The sequence below is a fragment of the Corvus moneduloides genome, chromosome 5 (genome assembly GCF_009650955.1).
Source record: "Corvus moneduloides isolate bCorMon1 chromosome 5, bCorMon1.pri, whole genome shotgun sequence".
In the NCBI taxonomy this organism is placed as follows: Eukaryota; Metazoa; Chordata; class Aves; order Passeriformes; family Corvidae; genus Corvus; species Corvus moneduloides.
The window spans coordinates 72,390,088-72,408,853 of record NC_045480.1 but is presented as its reverse complement, the minus strand read 5'-3'; the positions used below and the strand labels follow the sequence as shown (position 1 = coordinate 72,408,853).

The following is an 18,766-nucleotide window of genomic DNA, read 5'->3' as shown; positions in this document are numbered from 1 at the left end:
CAAGGCCAGGTTAGACAAGGCTTGGAGCACCTTGGGAGAGTGGAAGGTGTCCGTGCCCATGGCAGGGGGTTGGAACGAGATGGGCTTTGAGGTGCCTTCTAAGCCAAGCCATTCCGCGATTCCGTGATTCTGTGTTTCCACGTGTCAGCGTGGTGCTGTGATTTTAGAAGCCAGAGAGACCAAAGAATGAGTGAGGAACCTGCTAAACCACACAGTGCCTGTGCTCCAGGTATGTCCCGCAGCCTTTTGGTACCTCGACGGCACTGACGCAATCCAGGCTTGGTAACTGGGGAGACACCTTTTCCCCCCCCTCATAGTAACACGGACTTCGAACGGGATTCCTCTCCTTCAAAACGCGATTACTGGCGATGCTTTTTCATCCTGACCACGGGAACCCCGGAATATTTTCCTCCTTTTAAACGAGGGCTACCGTGAGATGATCCCACCTCCCAGGGCCACGGGGGAAGCCAGGTTTGGGGCGGGATTTTGCCCGGCTGGGACGGTCCCGGCAAGGGGCGGGCTGATGTCGCCGATGATGCCGGTGCCAGGGGCGGTGCCGGCGTTCGGAGCGAGCATCGCCCGCCCCTGCGCAGCCATGAGGCTGTGCCGGCCCTTTGTTCCCGGGGGTCCGCGGCCGCCCCTCCCGACGGCCGGGGCGGCCTGAGCCCGCCGGGACGGAGGAGGAGCTGTTCCCACCAGGATGCGATGGGGAACTGCTGGGCGCAGTGGTGCTGCGGGCTGTTCTTCCGGAGGGATCCCGGCCGGATCCAGCGCGGCGGAGGGTGAGCAGGAGCCGCGGCTGCCCCTTTCCCCTCCCCGGGGCGGGGAGGTGCCGGGGCCGCCGGCTCCGCCTTCCCCGTGGGGCACGAGGGGGTGACAGGGTGGGGAGGGGATGCGGGTCTGGGTGCGCCCGGTGGCCCTGGCCCGTTCCCTTCGGGAGCCCCAGCATCCCGGGCGGATGGAGCCGCCGGGAGCCCGCCGGGCTCCGCGCGGTTTGTGCGGTCGCGGCTAATGCACTTCCAGGGTCACCGGCTCCTCACCCCTGCCGGCGCCGGTGTTTTTCCGGCAGGAGATGCTTAGAGAGGTTTTTCAGGTCACTTGCCAAAACCCGTGCAGGCGGCCGTGCTTGTGCGAAAGATGGAAAAACACCCGGTTTTCTGCAATGTGATCTCGTCTTCTCTGTGAGTCAGAGGCTGAGACGCTGTTGGGAAAAATCAGGAGCAGAATGGTTCAGATGAACTCATATCTATTGCAGAGTGGTTCAGACGAATTCTTATCTCTTGGAAACGTGTAACAACCTGTTTCATTCTGCAACAACCAATTCATGGAAGAGCACTGTGCAAACAGGAAATGCTTGGGGTTTTTTCATGTGCTGACCAATATTGGATACCTACATATCACTTATTTTTGATGTATTAGGATAGAAATTTTTCTCAACAGATATGCCAAGCATTTACATGACGCAAGCTCGTGGCCTCTTACTTCACATCAGCTCTGGCAGGCAAGTCTCACCTTCTGAAAGGCCTTCCAGACAAGCTGCTTCTCAGAGACACGGGTGAAAAACCAGGGCAGTGCAGGCAGAGGATACCTGCTTGTATTTTTAGTACTCCACCAGAGGGGATGAGAACACCTCCAATGCCTTGACAACTGGCACTGAAGCATCAGCTTGTTGTGCTTCGAGAACACCAGGCAGTACTTGAAAGGTTCTTCCTGCACGTGTGTTTTTTCTGAGTCTCCTTTCACAGGCCAATACCCTTTCTATAGCAGGCAGGGTAGTGACAGTCCCTGCATGTGTTAGTCCTGTACCAGGCTGTCCTTACCAGGGAAATAAATCTTACTGCCTGCTGTTACATTGTCTAATTGTTCGGGTGTTGCACAACCCACAGTGAAAGTCTTAGACATATAAAATGTACAGAGAGCTGCTGGCCTGTGTTTCAGATCAGGTTTGTTTTCCAGGTGTGGTGGTGGTGGTAGTTTACAGAGCAGTATCAGAGCGTTGAGCCACTGAGGTTATTCTCCGTCCACTGTGCAGGGAATTGTATTAAAACCAAAACTGTAAAGTGTGTCTTATTACAAAGTTTGTAAGTTAGATTGATACCACATTGTCCACATTTGGCTATTTCTGGAACACCATAATGTAAAAACATAGCTTATCAACTTAACTATTATTTTAATCACTCAGATCCTCCCCCCACTCCAGCCTCATCATTTTTAGATGCTCCAAGATTTGACTGCAAGGAATAAACTCCTAATTAAACAACTAAGTATAGAATTTTTAATAAGTGTTGTAATATCCTGCAAGATTATAAGTTGCCTTTTCTTGGAATTGTGCTTAATGTATATATGGATGGAGTATGTATGTATATAAATGTATGAAAAGCTAGTCTCTTTAATAGCTTCAGATCTTGGAAGATTAATCGGATTGTCTCCATAGGTCCTGTGACCTGTCAGCTGAATTGTTTTCCCTAGAAGCTATCCAACCAAAAAGATTCTCAAGTCTTAGAAAATAATGGAACAGTAGAGCTTAAAGGAGACTAATAAAAGGTGTAAACATTTTCATAGGTCGCTGATACTTCACTTGAAGTTTTGTATAGGGGTGAAGCTGATGGATCTTCTGTTTGCATCCCTAATGACCTCAAAATTCTGTAGTTCTGGGGTTTATGGGCTCAGACTCTGGCACAGAATTAGGTTTTCTGAGACTGAGTCCCTGTTTGGCAAGCAGCTGAAAGAGCAGCTCTTCCTTCTTAGAGGTGTCATTGCTGTTGGGCTGTTCGTGATTACACTTAGGGAGCTTGCACTGCATTTAGTTCATTGTCCAAGTCTTGCAGCGAAGCTGACTGCAGCTCAAGTGTCTGAGAAGTTGGAAATAATTTACCTGAAGCCTGGTGCTGCAAACCGGAATGACGTGTCTGTTAACAGCATAGATAGTCCTGGAACAATTTCCTGTTACAGTGTTGTTAAGTGAGATTCTTAATGGTATTGGCTCCTATACACCAAATTACAGAGAAGGGTAGCAGTGAAATTGCTCTAAGTGTTCATGCCACATGTCCCAATTATCCTTGTCATGTAGTGCATAAATTCAGGTGGCCTTTCCTCTCTGGTTTCACAGCAGTGAATCCTCTGGAAACGGCTCTTTAGTGGCAGGAAAAGTTGTGCAACAAGGAACCAGTGGGTAGTGCAACAAGTTGCCAGGGGAGACGTTCCCTAAACTGGCTTCCAAGGAAAAATGGGATGGAGATGAAATACGATACGGTTAAAATAATTCAGGCTTTGGCTGGTGTGTTGCTTTTATTATTGTCAAAGTAGGTGTTGGTTGCAAGTGCTGAACGTTCTTTTGTGCAAGTATAGAAATCCCTGAGGCCCTGGGTTTATTCCTTGTACCAGTCAGCACCTGCAACTGGAAACCCTGGTTTTTGAAACAGTTCGATGAAAAGGATGTTGTACTGAAGAGTGTTTACATTAGAATGCTCTTCTGGACAGTGGCCAAGCCTCCTTGGCTAGGTAAAAATGTATTCAGGTAACTTAATACTGTGTTGGGTTTTGTAAAGGACAGGGCCAACTGTCCTCTATAAAAGCATTAAAATAAAACAGGAAGAGTTCTGATTAAAGAATCAAGGAAGAAACCAATTGCCTGTATAAAATTAGAGCTTGTATTTTTTTTATTTTTGTAGTTTAAAAGTATTGCCTTGATCTCTCAGTGGATGTTTTTCTCTGAGGCTCAGCCTTCTAGGTGTGCCAAGCCATTAAAATAAAATGTATTGTTTAACACTGATGATGTAGGAGATGCTAGGAAAGCATGATGAGCGAGAGCATTTTCAGGAATTGCCTGAAACAATGTTTTTTCCAGGAAAAATGTATTAAAGGGATTGCAGAACACGCTAATACTCTGTCAATGTCAAGTCCAGCGTCCTGACAAATGATTTCATCTCACAAGGGTTTTAGTTTTTTCCCCAGTTCTGCAGAAGATGTTTACATGCTTTTGCCTCTTCCTGCTGCAGTAGCGATGCAGAGCCCACGTTAATAAGTCAATGTGTTTAATATGTGAAGACTTTGTCATTATTTTATATTTAACTTATTTTAAAATCTATTTTAAATTCTCGGGCTCATTTACTTTCTGCTGTGTACTGAAGATTCTTCTGTAGTCTAACTGTAAACTTATTTTTCCAGATCCAAGTATTTTAGAACATGTTCAACAGGAGAACACTTCACTATAGAGGTGAGTGCTTACATTTTTAGCAATTTAAGGAAAAGTGGGAAAAGCTGAATCCTAGCAAGGCCTTTAACAATTTTTGCAGTTTATGAACACTGAAACATTCTGGGATATTCCAGCCCAAATTGTTGCTGCACTGGGTGGAAAGAGAGTGGTTCTTACTGCACCTCAAAAGTTGATGTACCATTTGGAAAGAAGAGGAGTATCTGTGGTGTTCTGATGCTCATCAACAGAGCATTCCACAGGCTGCTTGTTCCATCTTCTCTCTGCTGTCTTGGGATTTTGCTGCTTGTGTAAGTGCAGAGTATTCAGTTCTTGATTGCAGCATCACAAATCAGGTTGTACAAAAAGACTCTGATGGGATTACCTTATAGTTTGTTGCATTTGTAGTCGACTTTGTTCACTACAGAGGTCCCTTCCCAGCCTCCAGATATAAGCCCTTTTTGCCAAGGGTAGTGTAAGGTTGACCAGGAATAACCTGGTTTCCTTTCCCTGAGTGTTCCTGTGCTCTGGAAGTCCTAGACCAGCCAGATTGCCCCCATTACTGAGGATAACATTAATTATTGTAATTAATGCTTTGGCTGTGGAGAAAGGGCTCAGATGTGTACGGTGGGGGAAATCTCTTTTGGTGCGGAACTTCCCGTTTTGAGAGAGTGTTCCTGCCACAGAAATATGACAGGGAAAAGGAGGTGTTGTTCTCCTCCCAAACTCTTAGGTCAGTGAGGAGTCTTGCTGTAGGTACTGACCTCTGTGTCTGTGTCTGATGGATGGACTAGATTTGAGATTACTATACTGAAAACAGTACAGAGAATTTCTATTTGCCTTTTTCTTTTTTTTTTTTTTTAAATGGGACAGTTGAACTTCTGCTGGACGAGTTTGTGCAGCTCAGAATGCGTGTTTTTTAATTTGGACTCTTCTCCTTTTAGGAAAATGTAATGTTTAAGACAAGAAACACTGGTAAGAAGATAGGCCCAGCTCTAAAAATGAAATTCCTCTGAAAGTAGGGGCTTTCATAAATACTGGTATAGTCCTGCTGTTAGAATTGGAGTAGTGTTTTTACAAGACACATAAAATACACAATCATATTTGCTGCATGCCTTTAGTGACTTGTTACATTGAATTGTAAAAATGATTTATTTCTTTTTCTCTGCAGTTTGAGAACCTGGTGGAAAGTGATGAGGTGAGTACCGGGGGCACCGTGTGAAACCTGCTCGTACAATCTGTAAAAATGGTTCCAAGATCTGAATCTTCCTCCTACTTTAAGCTGAGTTGTAGACTTAAATCACGGGGTTTTATTTACTTTCAGTTTTCTTTGTACTAGGAATATGAATTTTGGACTTTGGACAAAGATCTAAGAGAAGAGATTGGTTTTGGGGAGTATGGGAAATAACCCATTAAGGAAGGGGGCACTATGGACTTTGGGAAGAAAGAAGAGAAGAGGTGGGGGGAAAAACTGTGTTTGGGAAGACTTAAAGGAGAATTTGCTCCTGGTATAACTCTTGCATAAGACTCAGCAAGTGCCCTCAGTCTGAGAACATAAATGGACCTGGGTTGCTTTGCTAAGGAAGGTTTTGGAAGTGCTCTGTCTACAAAAATCAGACTTTTCTTTTTTATTTATTTTAACAGGGGGAAAGCCCAGGAAGCAGTCACAGGTAAGACTTTTGAGACTGAGGACCTCTCCTTCCCTCTGCTCCACCACTGTGAATATTAAACAAAATGAAGTAAGGGGAAAAACAAGGGACAAAAACAACTAAGGAAGAAAAAGTGAGATTTAGACTGCAGTGATGGTAATGGTTCTATTCCAGTAGTTCTGTTAGCAAAGATGGTTTTGAAAATACGATTTCTATAAAGATATAAATAATTTATGTTGTGAGAGTAAGGAGAGACAGCATTGTCCGGAGTGAACTGGAACTTCCAGGAGGAACAGGCCACAAGCACAGCCTGCTGGATCTTCGTTAAAGGACCGGCCAGGAAAAACCACATGGATATGTTCAAGTGCAAATGAGGGTTGTCATGCATGAATAATAGATGGAGCTTTTCTGTGTTTCTCCCGTGCTCCCAGACCTCTGACTGAAGAAGAAATTGCAGACCTGAAAGACAGACACTACGACTCCATTGCTGAAAAGCAGAGGGTCGTTGATCTGAAGCTTCAGTCAGAGGTAAGTGGTTACAGTGACACTAGGGATAGTTTTTCTTCCAAAAATGTTAGGATCGGCCATGGACACCAAGAGATTCCACTCATATAAACAAAACAATTGGATTCTGTTCATCAGTTAGTATCTTTTAGTCTACAAGATTCCTTCTGCCTCTGAGCTGAAAAATGGAATGAATAGGCTGGGTCTCTGACCAGGATCTCTTAAATTTGACCCTTTCTTTAATGCAAGACCAAATGGGGAATATTCTTGATTTAACTTTTCTGGTGCTCAGTTTTCTCCACAACTTTTCCTAAGGAAAAAAACCACATAATTTGTTGTTCTGTTTTAGTGATGCAGCAGTTAATGGAATATGATGTGGAATGCAATGTAGAACTTGAATGAACTTTAATCAAGTGCCAATGAATTACGGAACTGAAAATCTTTAAATCTTTCACTGTGCAGTTTATAATAAAATAGAAAAAGCATTACAGCAATTCACTAATAATAAATGTTTATTTAATAGCTACCTAAATTTCTGGGGCTGTTTGGTCGGGGGGAGGGAAGCTGTTAAATTCAGTTAATGCTTTAGCTGTAGTCGATTTTGGTTTATTTTGATTTTCTAGCTGCTTTTCTTTTGTTTTCTTGCACTGACGGCTTTATTGATAGGAAGATAGATAGGTTCTGCTTTTGTTAACCATTACTGTTTTGTTCATATACAGTTAGCCTTACAAGAGGAGAAGTTAAGACTAGAAGAGGAGGCTTTATATGCTGCACAACGTGAAGCAGCCAGGGCAGCAAAGCAGAAAAAGCTCTTGGAGGTGAGGGGAAAAAGACCCCAATATATATGAGAGCCTCTGTCCTGTTCCCATGTATGCAGACTTCCCCAATATCCTTTCCATCTCAGGAAACCTAACGAGGAAATGGCTTTGGCTTGTACAGTAGAGAAAGAAGTGCAAGATCTGAAAGTACAGCTGGTTGGAACAGCTGAAAATCACCATAATTGTTTGAAACAGCTTCTGTCGACGAGTATAGATTTTGAATGAGTTATAATTTTAATCTATAATTAGCCTAACACTCTTCTTATATAATATGTAGAAGTTACTGATCTTAAGTGTAAAATGATGTGGGATGGGTTTTGGGTAAAAAACCCCCTGAAACTAAGCACACGTTGTGACATCATACAGACTTGTAAAATGTACTTTATATATTTGTGCACAGTATTGCTCCTTATCTTTGTGGTTTGTGTTGACCCTGCTTTAGAGTTCTCATCTGATTTTTCTGCCACTAAGTATAGCTCTCATTTCATGTTTCTCTTTCTCTCCCCTTGCCATTTGGTGTGGGAGGGTTAATTCTTTCTGATCTTTTTGCCTTTTTTTCCTTACCACTTTTGGTCTATATAAAGCCAGCAAAAGTAGACTTTTTTTAATGGCATTAACTGGTTTTTGTAGAAGTTCTATGCAAGAAATGCTATTTTTCTTGTCTTGCAGTGTTTCTAATATGCACTTTTTTTGTCAGGACCTAAGATAGAATGGATTATAGAGATTTAATTTCCTCTTCATGTAAAATTAGTACCACTTATCTCCTGCACGAACACCCTCCTCAAAACTCATAAGGATTAAAAGGATTTTAAGGAAGCATTTTTGTCCAGATATGCATCAAGCACTTAGCCCTTCTAGATAAACTGGAAGCTATTTTTGGATGCATCACTCATCTCTCTGCTGTTTGTGGGCACAAATGGGAAAATGGCTTTTTCCTTGGAAGTATGGCCTCCTTTAAAGCTCATTTGGCTTGCTGATGTTGCCCTACTAAATGTCAGGGTCTGTAACAGCGGGGAATTTTAATATATGTGTGTGTCCTGGAACTGGCAGTGCTGGATATTGGGATGTGACCTGGCAGAACGAGGAGATAATCTAAATTGGATATTATGTGGGTATAGGAATCCTAAAAGAAAATCATTGCATGTATCAGTAATTGATTTTGACAGATTTGTTGACTGTGTTGTGCCAAATTTCTGTCTCTTTCTCTCTGCATTCTTAAGTCTTTTCCCCTCTAATCACCACAGTGATTAGATTTCTACTTTTTCTGCACTCCCCATTATTGTTTAAATATCCAAGATGTAAAATGTGCCAAAAAACAAACCCACCATCATCTTGGGAATGAAAAACACTAGATCCAATGCAGTTACCTCCCCACACCCAAAGCAAAGAGCAATTCTCAGATGAAGTTGAAGTTGACATTAGCAGGGTTATTAATACTTTTGGCCCTGCAAGGCAGCAAAGCTGTTATTAATATAGATGAAGCACTTAGTGCTGATGGAGACAGCCAGAGGAGATGGCAGTACTGCTTTGCACAGGGATGAAAGGATTTGTAGGAAATATTTATCTTTTAAATGGCAGGGTGGCTGTTCCTGGGCACGGAGCAAAAGAAATCAAACATCACCCAGGTGTTAGTTGTGCACTGAAAATACTTTAAGGAGACAGGAGACAAGACAGGTGCAGTCACGACTGAGGTGGTGTCCACATGTTTCTAAAAACCGATGGGGTGTTTTTGGGGGTGCATAAAATAGGATTAAGTGTTGAGAGCTCTGTTTTGAGTATTCAGCTTTTTCAACAATTCACTTCTCTTGATAGCAACGTAGGCAGCACAGGATAACGCAGAGAGCACACGCTGTTAATAACGGAGAGTTCCAGAGGTAAGAGACCAAATTCTACTCATGCTGATCGAGAGCCTTGACTGTTTGTACTCCTGTTCCTCATCTGGAAAGTTAGGGGGTATTTTGGATTCATTCTGGTTATCACTGGAGTAATTAGACCACTGCATACAATGCTACTTCCAGCCACTAATATGTATTTACACACACGCAAAATCCAGTGGTTTATTTTAAAAAGGTGCTTATATGTAAAATCTCAGCTAATATAAAAATGCTTGTATTGTTCAGAACCCTGTTTGAAAAACCCAATAGAAACACACTATTTAAATGGTTTATAGAGTCTGTTTCTTCATTAATATTCTTAATTATTTTTATTTATTAAATATTTTATGTATTCATAGCTGAAGTCTCTTCATTCCCACCTTCTGTGTTCAGTGGTGGTGGTGGGAAAAAGAAGCTAAAAAAAAAGTGGAGAAATTTAGAGTGGAATGGTGTTCATGTTTAGAAAAAACTCTTGCATGGAATATAAGAGGGACAGGAGGAATTTTGCTATGGAAGCAGTTAGAATAGGAGCTGTGAAAACTGAGCAGGATCTAGCCAGATTTTAAAAACAAAGGACTGCAGGAGCAGGGTTTGAATACATTACTTTAAAAAAATGAATTGAAAATTAAGGAGATTTTATCTAAAGTGATGAAGAGAGGGGAAGAGTTGTTTTGAGACCAAAGTTAATTAATTTTTTTACTGAAAATACCAATAAAAATTGAGCAGAAACACAGACTGGGAGAGGATGTGATGAATAGGAACAGAAAGGCATTTTGCAGATAATTTTCTGAAGAATTTGGTTCAGCCTGTATGTGCTTTGTAGCACAGAGCTGGGGGGCATGTGCATTAACATGTTTTTGATGGCATCCTTGGAGGTTTGTAAAGCTAAAAAATTGTGCCTTGTTCTTGCAGCTCTGTGGCAGAGGAAGATCTCGATCCTTTCCTAAGGAATACAAAATTCCAGTATGAAGCTTTCCGAAGTAGCAGTAAGCCTGCCTTTCCTTATGCATGGCTTTAAATGTTAAGGGACTCTGAGGAGCACAGAGTGCTGCTTCTTTTTCTAGATTATTTATAGTTTTATATTTACACACACAAATATAAAATGTGTACACGTATATCTGTAATGGAAAGATCTGATTGTTTTTTCATCTGATAGATAAAAGATAGTGGTGAACTTTTCTTGTAAAACCAGACCCTGCACTGAAGATGCAGATGTGTGTTTATAGCTTTTCTTAATCATTCCTTGGCAAAATAATTAGAATCACATTAAAGGTTAGGTTTTTTTCCTAATGAAGTGCAAGAGGGAATTTGGCTGCCTGTACTTAAAAATTGCACTAACAGTTTAGAGGAAAACAATTTTAGAAGCTTTTATCTGTTAAGTTTTGGTGACAGTACGTGATAACCACTAAAGTGGAGGACTGATGGCTGTGTTTCAGGAAGTACTGCGAGTAGATTCCTTTTTTGGGGAGGAAAGGGTTGATTTGGGTTTGGTTTTTTTTACATGTCTTCACACAAGCTCAGCTTACAGCTGATTAAATTCCTTTTTAGTTCTAATTAGGCAATGTCTTAGTGATACTGACTATTAATAAGCTACTGATGACTCTTTGAAATGATGACGTGCCTTTTCCAACATTCCTGAGGTTTAAAGGGCCACAAAGCACGATGAAAGCTTACTTATAAAATTTTACTTTTGCATGTTAAACCTGAAATTCAAGTACACTTATGAATTAAAAACACATTATGGGTTTCTTTTAAATAGGACTTTCATCTGATGCCACAGTACTGACGCCCAACACGGAGAGCAGTTGTGACTTGATGACCAAAACCAAATCAGTGAGTGGGAACGACGACAGCACCTCCTTAGATTTAGAGTGGGAAGATGAAGAAGGTATTTATCCTGCATTTCAGCTTCATCCAGAACTTACAACTTAAAGATGTTGACAGTTTAAGCTATGTTTGCTGTAAATTTGTCGTTTTCAAAAGGGAAGGTGATTTAAAACTTATTTCTGATGGAATTTCTGACAAGTTTGTAAGGATTAAACTGTAAGTTATTTTTACCGAGAAAATTCCTTATTTTGATAAATGTGGAGATAGCCCTAATAAATGAATTCATTTATTTGGATGCTCCAGTAAATGCCTTTCCCTGCATTTTGTGGAATTGACTTGTAAACTCCTGACAAAAGTAATGGTAAAGAAATGCTGCCCTCTCGTGAGCCAGGAGGAGAAGGAAGAGCTTGTTCTTCCTTTTCAAATGTGGAAGTTAGTCAGGAGTCTGACTTAAGTATTTTGGGAAAAAACCCTTATTACTTTTACTGTAACATTCACTGGGAACTTAGATCTGCATTCCAGGGAGTATCCCAGCTATCCTCATTGCTGCTGTTACAGATATTTTCTGTATTTCCTCATTGTTACCAATATTTTCTTTTATTTACTAAATCTGCAAAGCTCTTATAAAATTTGGAGACCTTGACTATTGAAAAGCTCACCAAAAATAAGCAAGGGTTTGTTTCTTTTAGCCAATCCATAGCTGTTTTTTTTTTCTTTTCACAAGACAGTTTGCAATTACTGACAAAATCAGTAAAATCTTGGGTGTCTTCGGGCAGTTTTCAGAACCGTATTTTGCCTTATTTTGTGTGGAATTAAATACCCCTTTCCAGACAAACTGAAGACCTTTCCTAGACCACTGAATCCAGTATCTCTCCACATTTTAGCTTTGTTTCTTCTAGCAGAAACGTAGAAGTTAGATGAAAACTCAGTTAGATGAAAACTCACGACGATGTGTTTCTCATAAATGTGTCTTAAAATGCCAGGCATGAACAGGATGATCCCAATGAGGGAGCGCTCCAAGACGGAGGAGGACATCCTCCGGGCAGCGCTGAAATTCAACAGCAGGAAGACAGGGAGCCACCCAGCCTCGGCCTCTGACGATTCCAACGGGCTCGAGTGGGAGAATGACTTTGTCAGCGCCGAGGTGGATGATAACGGCAATTCCGAGTACGCCGGCTTCGTCAATCCCGTGCTGGAGCTGTCGGCCTCGGATGTGAGGCTGTCGGATTGCGACCACCAGGACAGATAGTGACGCTATCTGCACGGCCCCTGCTTGTGACCAAATGCTGGAAAGGGAAATGGAATGTACAAAGCCAATTTGCTCTTTTGTAACCCGCTTCCCTTCTTCTACACGGATCAGCAAGGAATGGGAATGGCTTGCTGTCCGAAGGAATTCAGAACTAAGTGCAATTTTATCAGCTACCTTCTCCACTTTTGTGAAAACTGGGATGATTCTATTGTGTATATTTCTGGATATCTGGATTTAATATAAAATTATCTGCACTAATTGAAGCTTCGTAGCTTGACTTATCTAAGATATTTTAACTCGCCTTTTCTTCTGGATGATGTTTCTATTGATTTTGTTTTAAAATTCATCATTGGCCTAATATTTATCTCAGAAACAGTCTTCTATAATTTATTTAATACTTGAATATAGGAAAAGAATTATAAAATATTTTTATTTCCAGTCTGTGCTTTTTGACTTGCTCTTCAGCTGTTTAGAGGGTGCAAAAGTAAGAGCTGCAAAACAAATTTGACACATGGTAAATTGCAGATTTTCCCCTGTCTAGCTTAAAGTCTTCCTAGCCTTGTGTTGTCCTTTTTCCATTTACTTTATTTTTTTAATTACTTTATGCTAAGCACGGTTAACCTCAATGAACATAGTAAAACTCATCAGGTTAGGTGAGATACTGTCTTGTATAATATGCCAGACTTAGTAAGCGTGTGCTAGATAGAAAAACAAAAATAAAATAAAATAGATTCTCTGTGTGTCAATAAAATGGAAATTTTAACCAGTGGAGAACTGGGAGGACCAAAGTCTTGTATTCCCAGCCCCCCTGAACAGACCAACATCTGTTGCTACGTGGTCCTTAAAATTCTTCAGTTGTGGAAAATTTATCATTCCACTGGACCAGAACAGTTACGGGAAAGCAACATCCAGTGAGCAAACTGGGGGAGGGATGATGGCTCTGCTGCTGGGGTGGGAAGAACAAGAACCTAAAGAATTTCTGTATCTGCATTTTGAAAAGAAAGAAGAAAAATTCATGTTTTAACTGTGTTTAAGTGCTCTGTCTTTCCTGTGCCTCTAAAGTGGATGGTTAATCCTGCTAATACGGGCTGAAATCCAAGGAGGTGTTCAGTGACTGCACCACTGCTGTCCTGTGCTGTGTGGTCTCCCCCAGTATTCCATATAAATCTTAATTTTTAACAAAAGAGAACCTGCAAAATACTTGCAGATCTCAAGCTTTCCCCAAAGTTTCAAAGTAAAGCCATTCTATTCTGCCACTATTTTGTGTGGCTGTCTCGTTTTTCTGTGGAAAAAAGTACAACGGGGTTTAATTTTATTTTGGAGTAAAAGGAACAAGTTGTGATAAGTGATGAACCTGTGCTGTCATCACCAGAACCGAATTTGTTGGTGAAAGCTGTGTCGCTGGTTCAGATCATCTGAAACTATTCGGAATATTTGGGTTATTACAGTGTGGGTAAGGAACAAAAGTACTGCACACTGGGATTAAATACGTACAAGTAACCTGAGAGAAAGGATAAATCCTGTTGGTAACATTCCATCTCTTAATTTCAATTGTAGCTGTGTCACTGAAAATATTTCAATGCCATTATTTATGTTTGCAATACTTGTAATGAGCTTTAAAGATCTGTACACATCAAATGTATATTTTGGGTTTGGCCTAAGCTACTGCTGTGTGACTTCTCCTGGACACTTCTTTGTACAATATATTCCTATGGCAAGGAAGGCAACTTCCTCACCATGTAAATAACATGTTTTTTACCTGCTGAGACTGTCACCTCCCCTGCACTGGTCACTGCTTTTCCTGGCCAGTGAACATGAGGTGACCTTGTCCTGACCATGCCTTGAGGAAGTCAATTAGCTGATAGTCCTGCCCTTAGGATGAACAAGCACTTAGGAAAAAGGAGGCTGACTTCAGCTTTTTCTGTGATGGGCATGTTCTGTAGCCATGGTTAATAATATCATTTGCAGCACTCAGTGCACCACGCCGAGTGACTTTGAAGTGGTGCTCCATATTTGTGGATATTTTGAGAAATCGAGAGATTCTATAAACAGCTCATGTGAAACAATTCAAGAGTACTGTAAAATGCATATCTGTACAAATTGAAAAGTCATTAAAATTTTCAGCAAGTCTTACATTTGGCAGTGTTGCATCTGTTGCTGGGTTTGTGGCAGCCATGTCAGAGCCGAGCTGAATGCCACAGTGTCCATTCTGGAGACCTGCTGCTTTGGAAGGGAAGCTCCAAACAAGCTGCAATAACAGAACACCTGAGGAATTTGGAGCATGGAGCCCTTCTCTTGCTGGAAATGAGAAGCTGTACCCTCACCCTTCAAAGGTAAAATAACTTTCCTTGTGTAAATTAACTTCTGCTGGTCAGATCAATGTCGTGGTAGGAGATGATTCATTTTTTAATGTGTATTTTCGGTGGTTGACTCTTACCTCAGGTAAATACAGGTGTAGAAATGATTGCTGTTTGGAAACCACAGCCTACTTCCAAGAGTGGAAAACATGGCAACAAAGTAATTTTGTCAAGGATGAGATGAATAGACAAATCCTACAATAAGCCTGTGTTTGAGTTTCACTGCCTCTCCCATGGCTTTCTCGCTTGTGGTTGGTTGCCTCAATCTCAGCTGTTCCTCCCCATAGTTATAATTATGGTTTTCTTGGAATGATTAATGCTGAAATGCATCCTAATGTTTAGGGATGATGAAGTGGACAACTCCTGTGTATGATCTGATTCTTTCCAGTGTGTCTTTCAAGCAAACTAAAATGCTTGACAAAACAGAAAAGCCAAATGCCAGTGAAAAGCTGAGCCCCTGACAAAGAAAAACTTCACTGAAACAACCTGAGAAATACTTAAAAGATAAGGAAATTATTAGAGAGCTTTCGGTAGAGGTAGAAAACTTTCTGAAAGTATTTAAGTAAATTCTTACCTTTGAGCAATGGCACTTTTGGAAAGGCCAGAATAGTGCCAGTGACAATCTCTTATCTGGATGATCCTGGAAATAATTTTATTCTCCAACAATTCTTTTGGATTGCAGCTGTATAATAGAGCAAATCCTTACTAGGCAAGCAAATGCTTTTATTACAAAATTTATGTGGATTTTTATAGACCATGATCATTGATGCTACATTTGTCTACATCACAAGCAAAAGTAGTTAACTTGCAAAATATTTATATATGTTAATTAAATAAGTAAAAAAGAACCCAACCAAACCTTGCTTTGAAGTTCGTAAAAACATAAAAGGACAAAGCGTTTCTAAGTTGCAAAATCTCTGAAGTAACAACCTAGGCTTGCAAATACTGTTTGGAATTTGGTGTCCAAAGCAGAGCACCAAGTATAATATGCAACAAGCCAGTGTGTCACCACTTGGCTGGGACCAAAACCGTGCTGTGCACCTTCTGTATTAATAATGCCTGTTAAATACCCCTTCAAGGCACATGGCCATGGTTCTGGGATTGAACCTGCTGCCGTGGATTTGAGTGACCCCCTGTCTTCCACACAGTTCTGGGCATCAGAGAGCCCTTAGGCCTCAGTGAAGGCAGTGGCAGGAATCACTCAGTGAAGGAAGTGGACCGGTGTTCTGGAATGCCTGTGCTGAAAACACCCAAGTAAGAAGACTGATGTGCAGCAGTGAGCACCCAGAAGTCTGGACGGAGGTGAGAGCTGTCTATGTTGGAAGCTGTGCAGGCTACAAAACCTGATCCAGTCTCCTTCTCTCCGCTAGCACAACTCATTTTCATCAATCTCTGTGGGGCTTTTGCCTTGGGAAAGAAAAAAGGAAGGAGAAATGCCATTCTCAGGTACAGGCTGCAAGGATGGCAGGCATGGCAGGCACCTTTCTTGTAAAATCGGTGCTTCAGCCAAGTGTAAATTAATCTCAAAATAATCCATGGATTCCCCTTCTTGAATCTCTGCTAGGATCTGGTAGTCCCCAAAACAGATGATGCACTTCCAGGGAAGGTCGATTTTGTTTAAGTAACCCAGTTCTGTTTGGTTGACAGTCAGTTTTGTTTTCTTGCTCAAGTTCTTTATCTCAAAACAATATTCCGAGGTGTGGAGTTTCCTGAAGAACTCCAGGGCGAACTGGATCCGGGAGACGCGAGTGTCCATCAGGTGGTAGCGGCAGACGCTGGAGTCGCGGCCGAACTTGGCCGCTTCGTCTGCCCTGACCTGCTCACGCTTACAGAAGTTCAGGCAGCGGAACATCATCTTCTCATCCTGGCAAGGGTGGTAAAAGGTCAGGTGGAGGCACGTCACTGTTTCTTCTGTTTCGGCTTCCTCAAAAGAGGTCATGACGGAAAGAGTTGTCAGAACACGGTAAAATCACGGCATGGAATCACTGCGGAACCAAACAAATTGGTTTCAATTTCAGTGTGGCATTAAAATACTTCCTGTGCTGCTCTACACTGGCTGTGTAGAATTCCTAGATAACTGGCTGACAATAACCGTGATGAAAGCACAGGAGTCAGAAGCCACGACTGACCGCTGCTGCCAACAAGCTCTTCACGAGGATCTCACAGGCAGGTTTAAAATTTTTGCAAGAAATATGTCATTTAGCAGGAAGGTTTACTTGATGGACTTAAAATCAGTAAACATTACTGGCTGGGCCTGTGTGCTCTGCTCTCGGCGTGTCCTGTGACTGGAAGGTATCGAAGGACTTTTACCAACAGTCTGTCTGTAGGCAGTGATAATTCAAATATGTATAAAGCACTCTTTTGGCTCTTGGCTCAGAACTGACCTCTTGCATGGAACAAGTGTTTAGAAGTGACTCCTGTGACAGCATAAAAAGTGAATGCAAAAGCTGGACTATCCACGAGACCTAAAAGAGGAATTGTCACCAACTCTAGCTATTTCCCCGTTGTCTGTTGGAAAATCCCAGCTCTCTGCTGCTGCAGAACTGCTAAAAGTCAATGATCTTTCTTAGGGTTTGGTGATTTTGTGTTGTTTTTTTAAGTTACTCACATGCAGCACAGAGACCACACACTTATGAAATAAATTCTGTTCCATAGCCTGAGCGACTGCAGTGCATCCTAATAAAATCTGAGACAGCTCAGACAGCTCAGGAAAGGCTGTCATCTGGTTCTCTAAATGTCTTCCTGCCACTGTCTTCTTGCACTGTAACTGAGTCTAAAGACAGGAAAGTCTTGCCACTTAGAAGCAGAAACCAGCAAATGAGTTCCCAGTTACTCACCGGAGAAACATGTGAGCAGCCATTTAACTGGTATCACACAGTGCAGGTGTTTGTCATGTTTCTCCATCCAGGTTGCAGTAAGTTCCCAACACGTCTCACACAGATCTTGAGCTTACCCGCTCCATTCAGAGTTTATGAGTAGGTGAATCATCACTACAATTAAGTGATGATTGTGTTTGTGATGATGGAGTTGACTTGTGTTTTTTACACACCGCACACAAACACCAAGCATAGTGAATGGTGGTGTATCAGTGCATCATTTTCTTTGTGAGACCTCAAAACTGCTCCCTTTGCACCTTTAACCCAAAAGCAGTAGCAGTTCTGACACAGTAGCTCAGCAAGGTAACTGAGCTCAGCTTGGTTACTGAAGCAGGCTACAACAGCACAAACGATGAGTGAAACACAGAATTTCCAGCAGAGCTCACTTTAAAACAAGCTAGGAAATATCATCTGAGCTTTTGGCAGGAATACAGACACCCTGATAGAAGGTTATTTCTTTGCCATCTGTGAGACAAGCTGTGGTGGCACCATTATCAATCCCTCCTCCTCGTAGGCTCTCCAGCTCTGGGGTGCTGGAAGCAGCTCTGTGAGCAGGAGGGACGGTGCCTGTGCCTAGTTATGCCCTTTCCTGTTTTGCACCAGTAAGGGGATATTACATGAGGTCATCTTTGGTGAAGGGAAAAACCACTGAGTACTTTCGCTTTGTTCGCAGCTCAGCCCACGGAGACACTTTTCTGCCTCACATTAGTGAATTTTACAAATGGCTACACTTATTAAGAAAGAACAGCCACCAATTGCTTCGGCAGCAGCCACTGATGAACCTGGATCTCGGCAGCTCCCACAGACCCCGCTACAGATCCACGATCACCTCAGGCATCTCCAGCAAGGCTGCCCAGTCCTGCCTTAAAGGTTCATCGAGGTTGAGCATACTGAACATTCTTCCACGTAAATGCTGAAGGAGTTTCTATTTACTACAGTGTATTGGCCAGGAGAAATAAACTTTCTGTAGTTAAATCCAGATTTCTCCTGCAGCTCTAAGGCAGCCACTGCCCTGCTGTTGTCCCTACCTTCACTGGAGTCCAACCGACCGTGATCTCACCTCATCCTCTCCTATGGCGAATGTCATTATCTCCTCTTCCAGAGGCAGAAGAACGACGCGGAGCCCTTAAAATATGGGCTCCGGCCCCGGCTCCCGGAGCAGGCTCGGCGCCACCTCCCCACCCCACAGCACGGCGAGCCCGGGATCTCCCGACCGAACCCGCCGCCTCCATGGGAACTGGAGACATCTCGGTCGGCTGGCTGATCTATCCTTCCCCCTTCCTTCCCCTCACGTCCGCCCGGCCCGGCCGCCTCCTCACCTGCCGGGAGCGGGGCTCCAGCGCCTGCCCAGAGCTCCAGCAGCTCCCCACTCCCGGTAATTCTTCCCGGAGCTGGCGGGAAGCGCTGAGGCGGGAGGAGC

The 18,766-nt window shown here is 42.5% G+C and overlaps 2 protein-coding genes across 5 annotated transcripts; one reads left to right on the top strand and one right to left on the bottom strand.

Moving 5' to 3' along the window:
• Positions 1-537: 537 nt before the first annotated feature.
• AP1AR (adaptor related protein complex 1 associated regulatory protein) lies at positions 538-14,246 on the top strand. 2 transcript variants are annotated; one of them, XM_032109433.1, is made up of 10 exons: positions 538-782; positions 4,168-4,216; positions 5,364-5,390; positions 5,837-5,862; positions 6,273-6,369; positions 7,065-7,163; positions 8,976-9,037; positions 9,950-10,023; positions 10,797-10,925; positions 11,848-14,246. In XM_032109433.1, the coding sequence occupies exons 1-10, from the start codon at positions 706-708 to the stop codon at positions 12,111-12,113; spliced, it is 906 nt and encodes a 301-aa protein (XP_031965324.1). In that variant the 5' UTR covers positions 538-705; the 3' UTR covers positions 12,114-14,246. The 2 variants fall into 2 exon arrangements, with proteins under 2 accessions (XP_031965324.1, XP_031965325.1); XM_032109434.1 differs by lacking the exon at positions 7,065-7,163.
• On the bottom strand, positions 13,362-18,762 carry TIFA (TRAF interacting protein with forkhead associated domain). 3 transcript variants are annotated; one of them, XM_032109438.1, is made up of 3 exons: positions 18,666-18,751; positions 17,308-17,460; positions 15,177-16,455 (listed from the first exon to the last, which is right to left on the bottom strand). In XM_032109438.1, exon 3 carries the CDS (start codon positions 16,407-16,409, stop codon positions 15,837-15,839), a length of 573 nt encoding a protein of 190 aa, XP_031965329.1. In that variant the 5' UTR covers positions 16,410-16,455; positions 17,308-17,460; positions 18,666-18,751; the 3' UTR covers positions 15,177-15,836. The 3 variants fall into 3 exon arrangements, with proteins under 3 accessions (XP_031965328.1, XP_031965329.1, XP_031965330.1); XM_032109437.1 differs by lacking the exon at positions 17,308-17,460 and having other exon boundaries at positions 13,362-16,455; positions 18,666-18,762; XM_032109439.1 differs by lacking the exon at positions 17,308-17,460 and having other exon boundaries at positions 18,407-18,734.
• Positions 18,763-18,766: the final 4 nt, after the last annotated feature.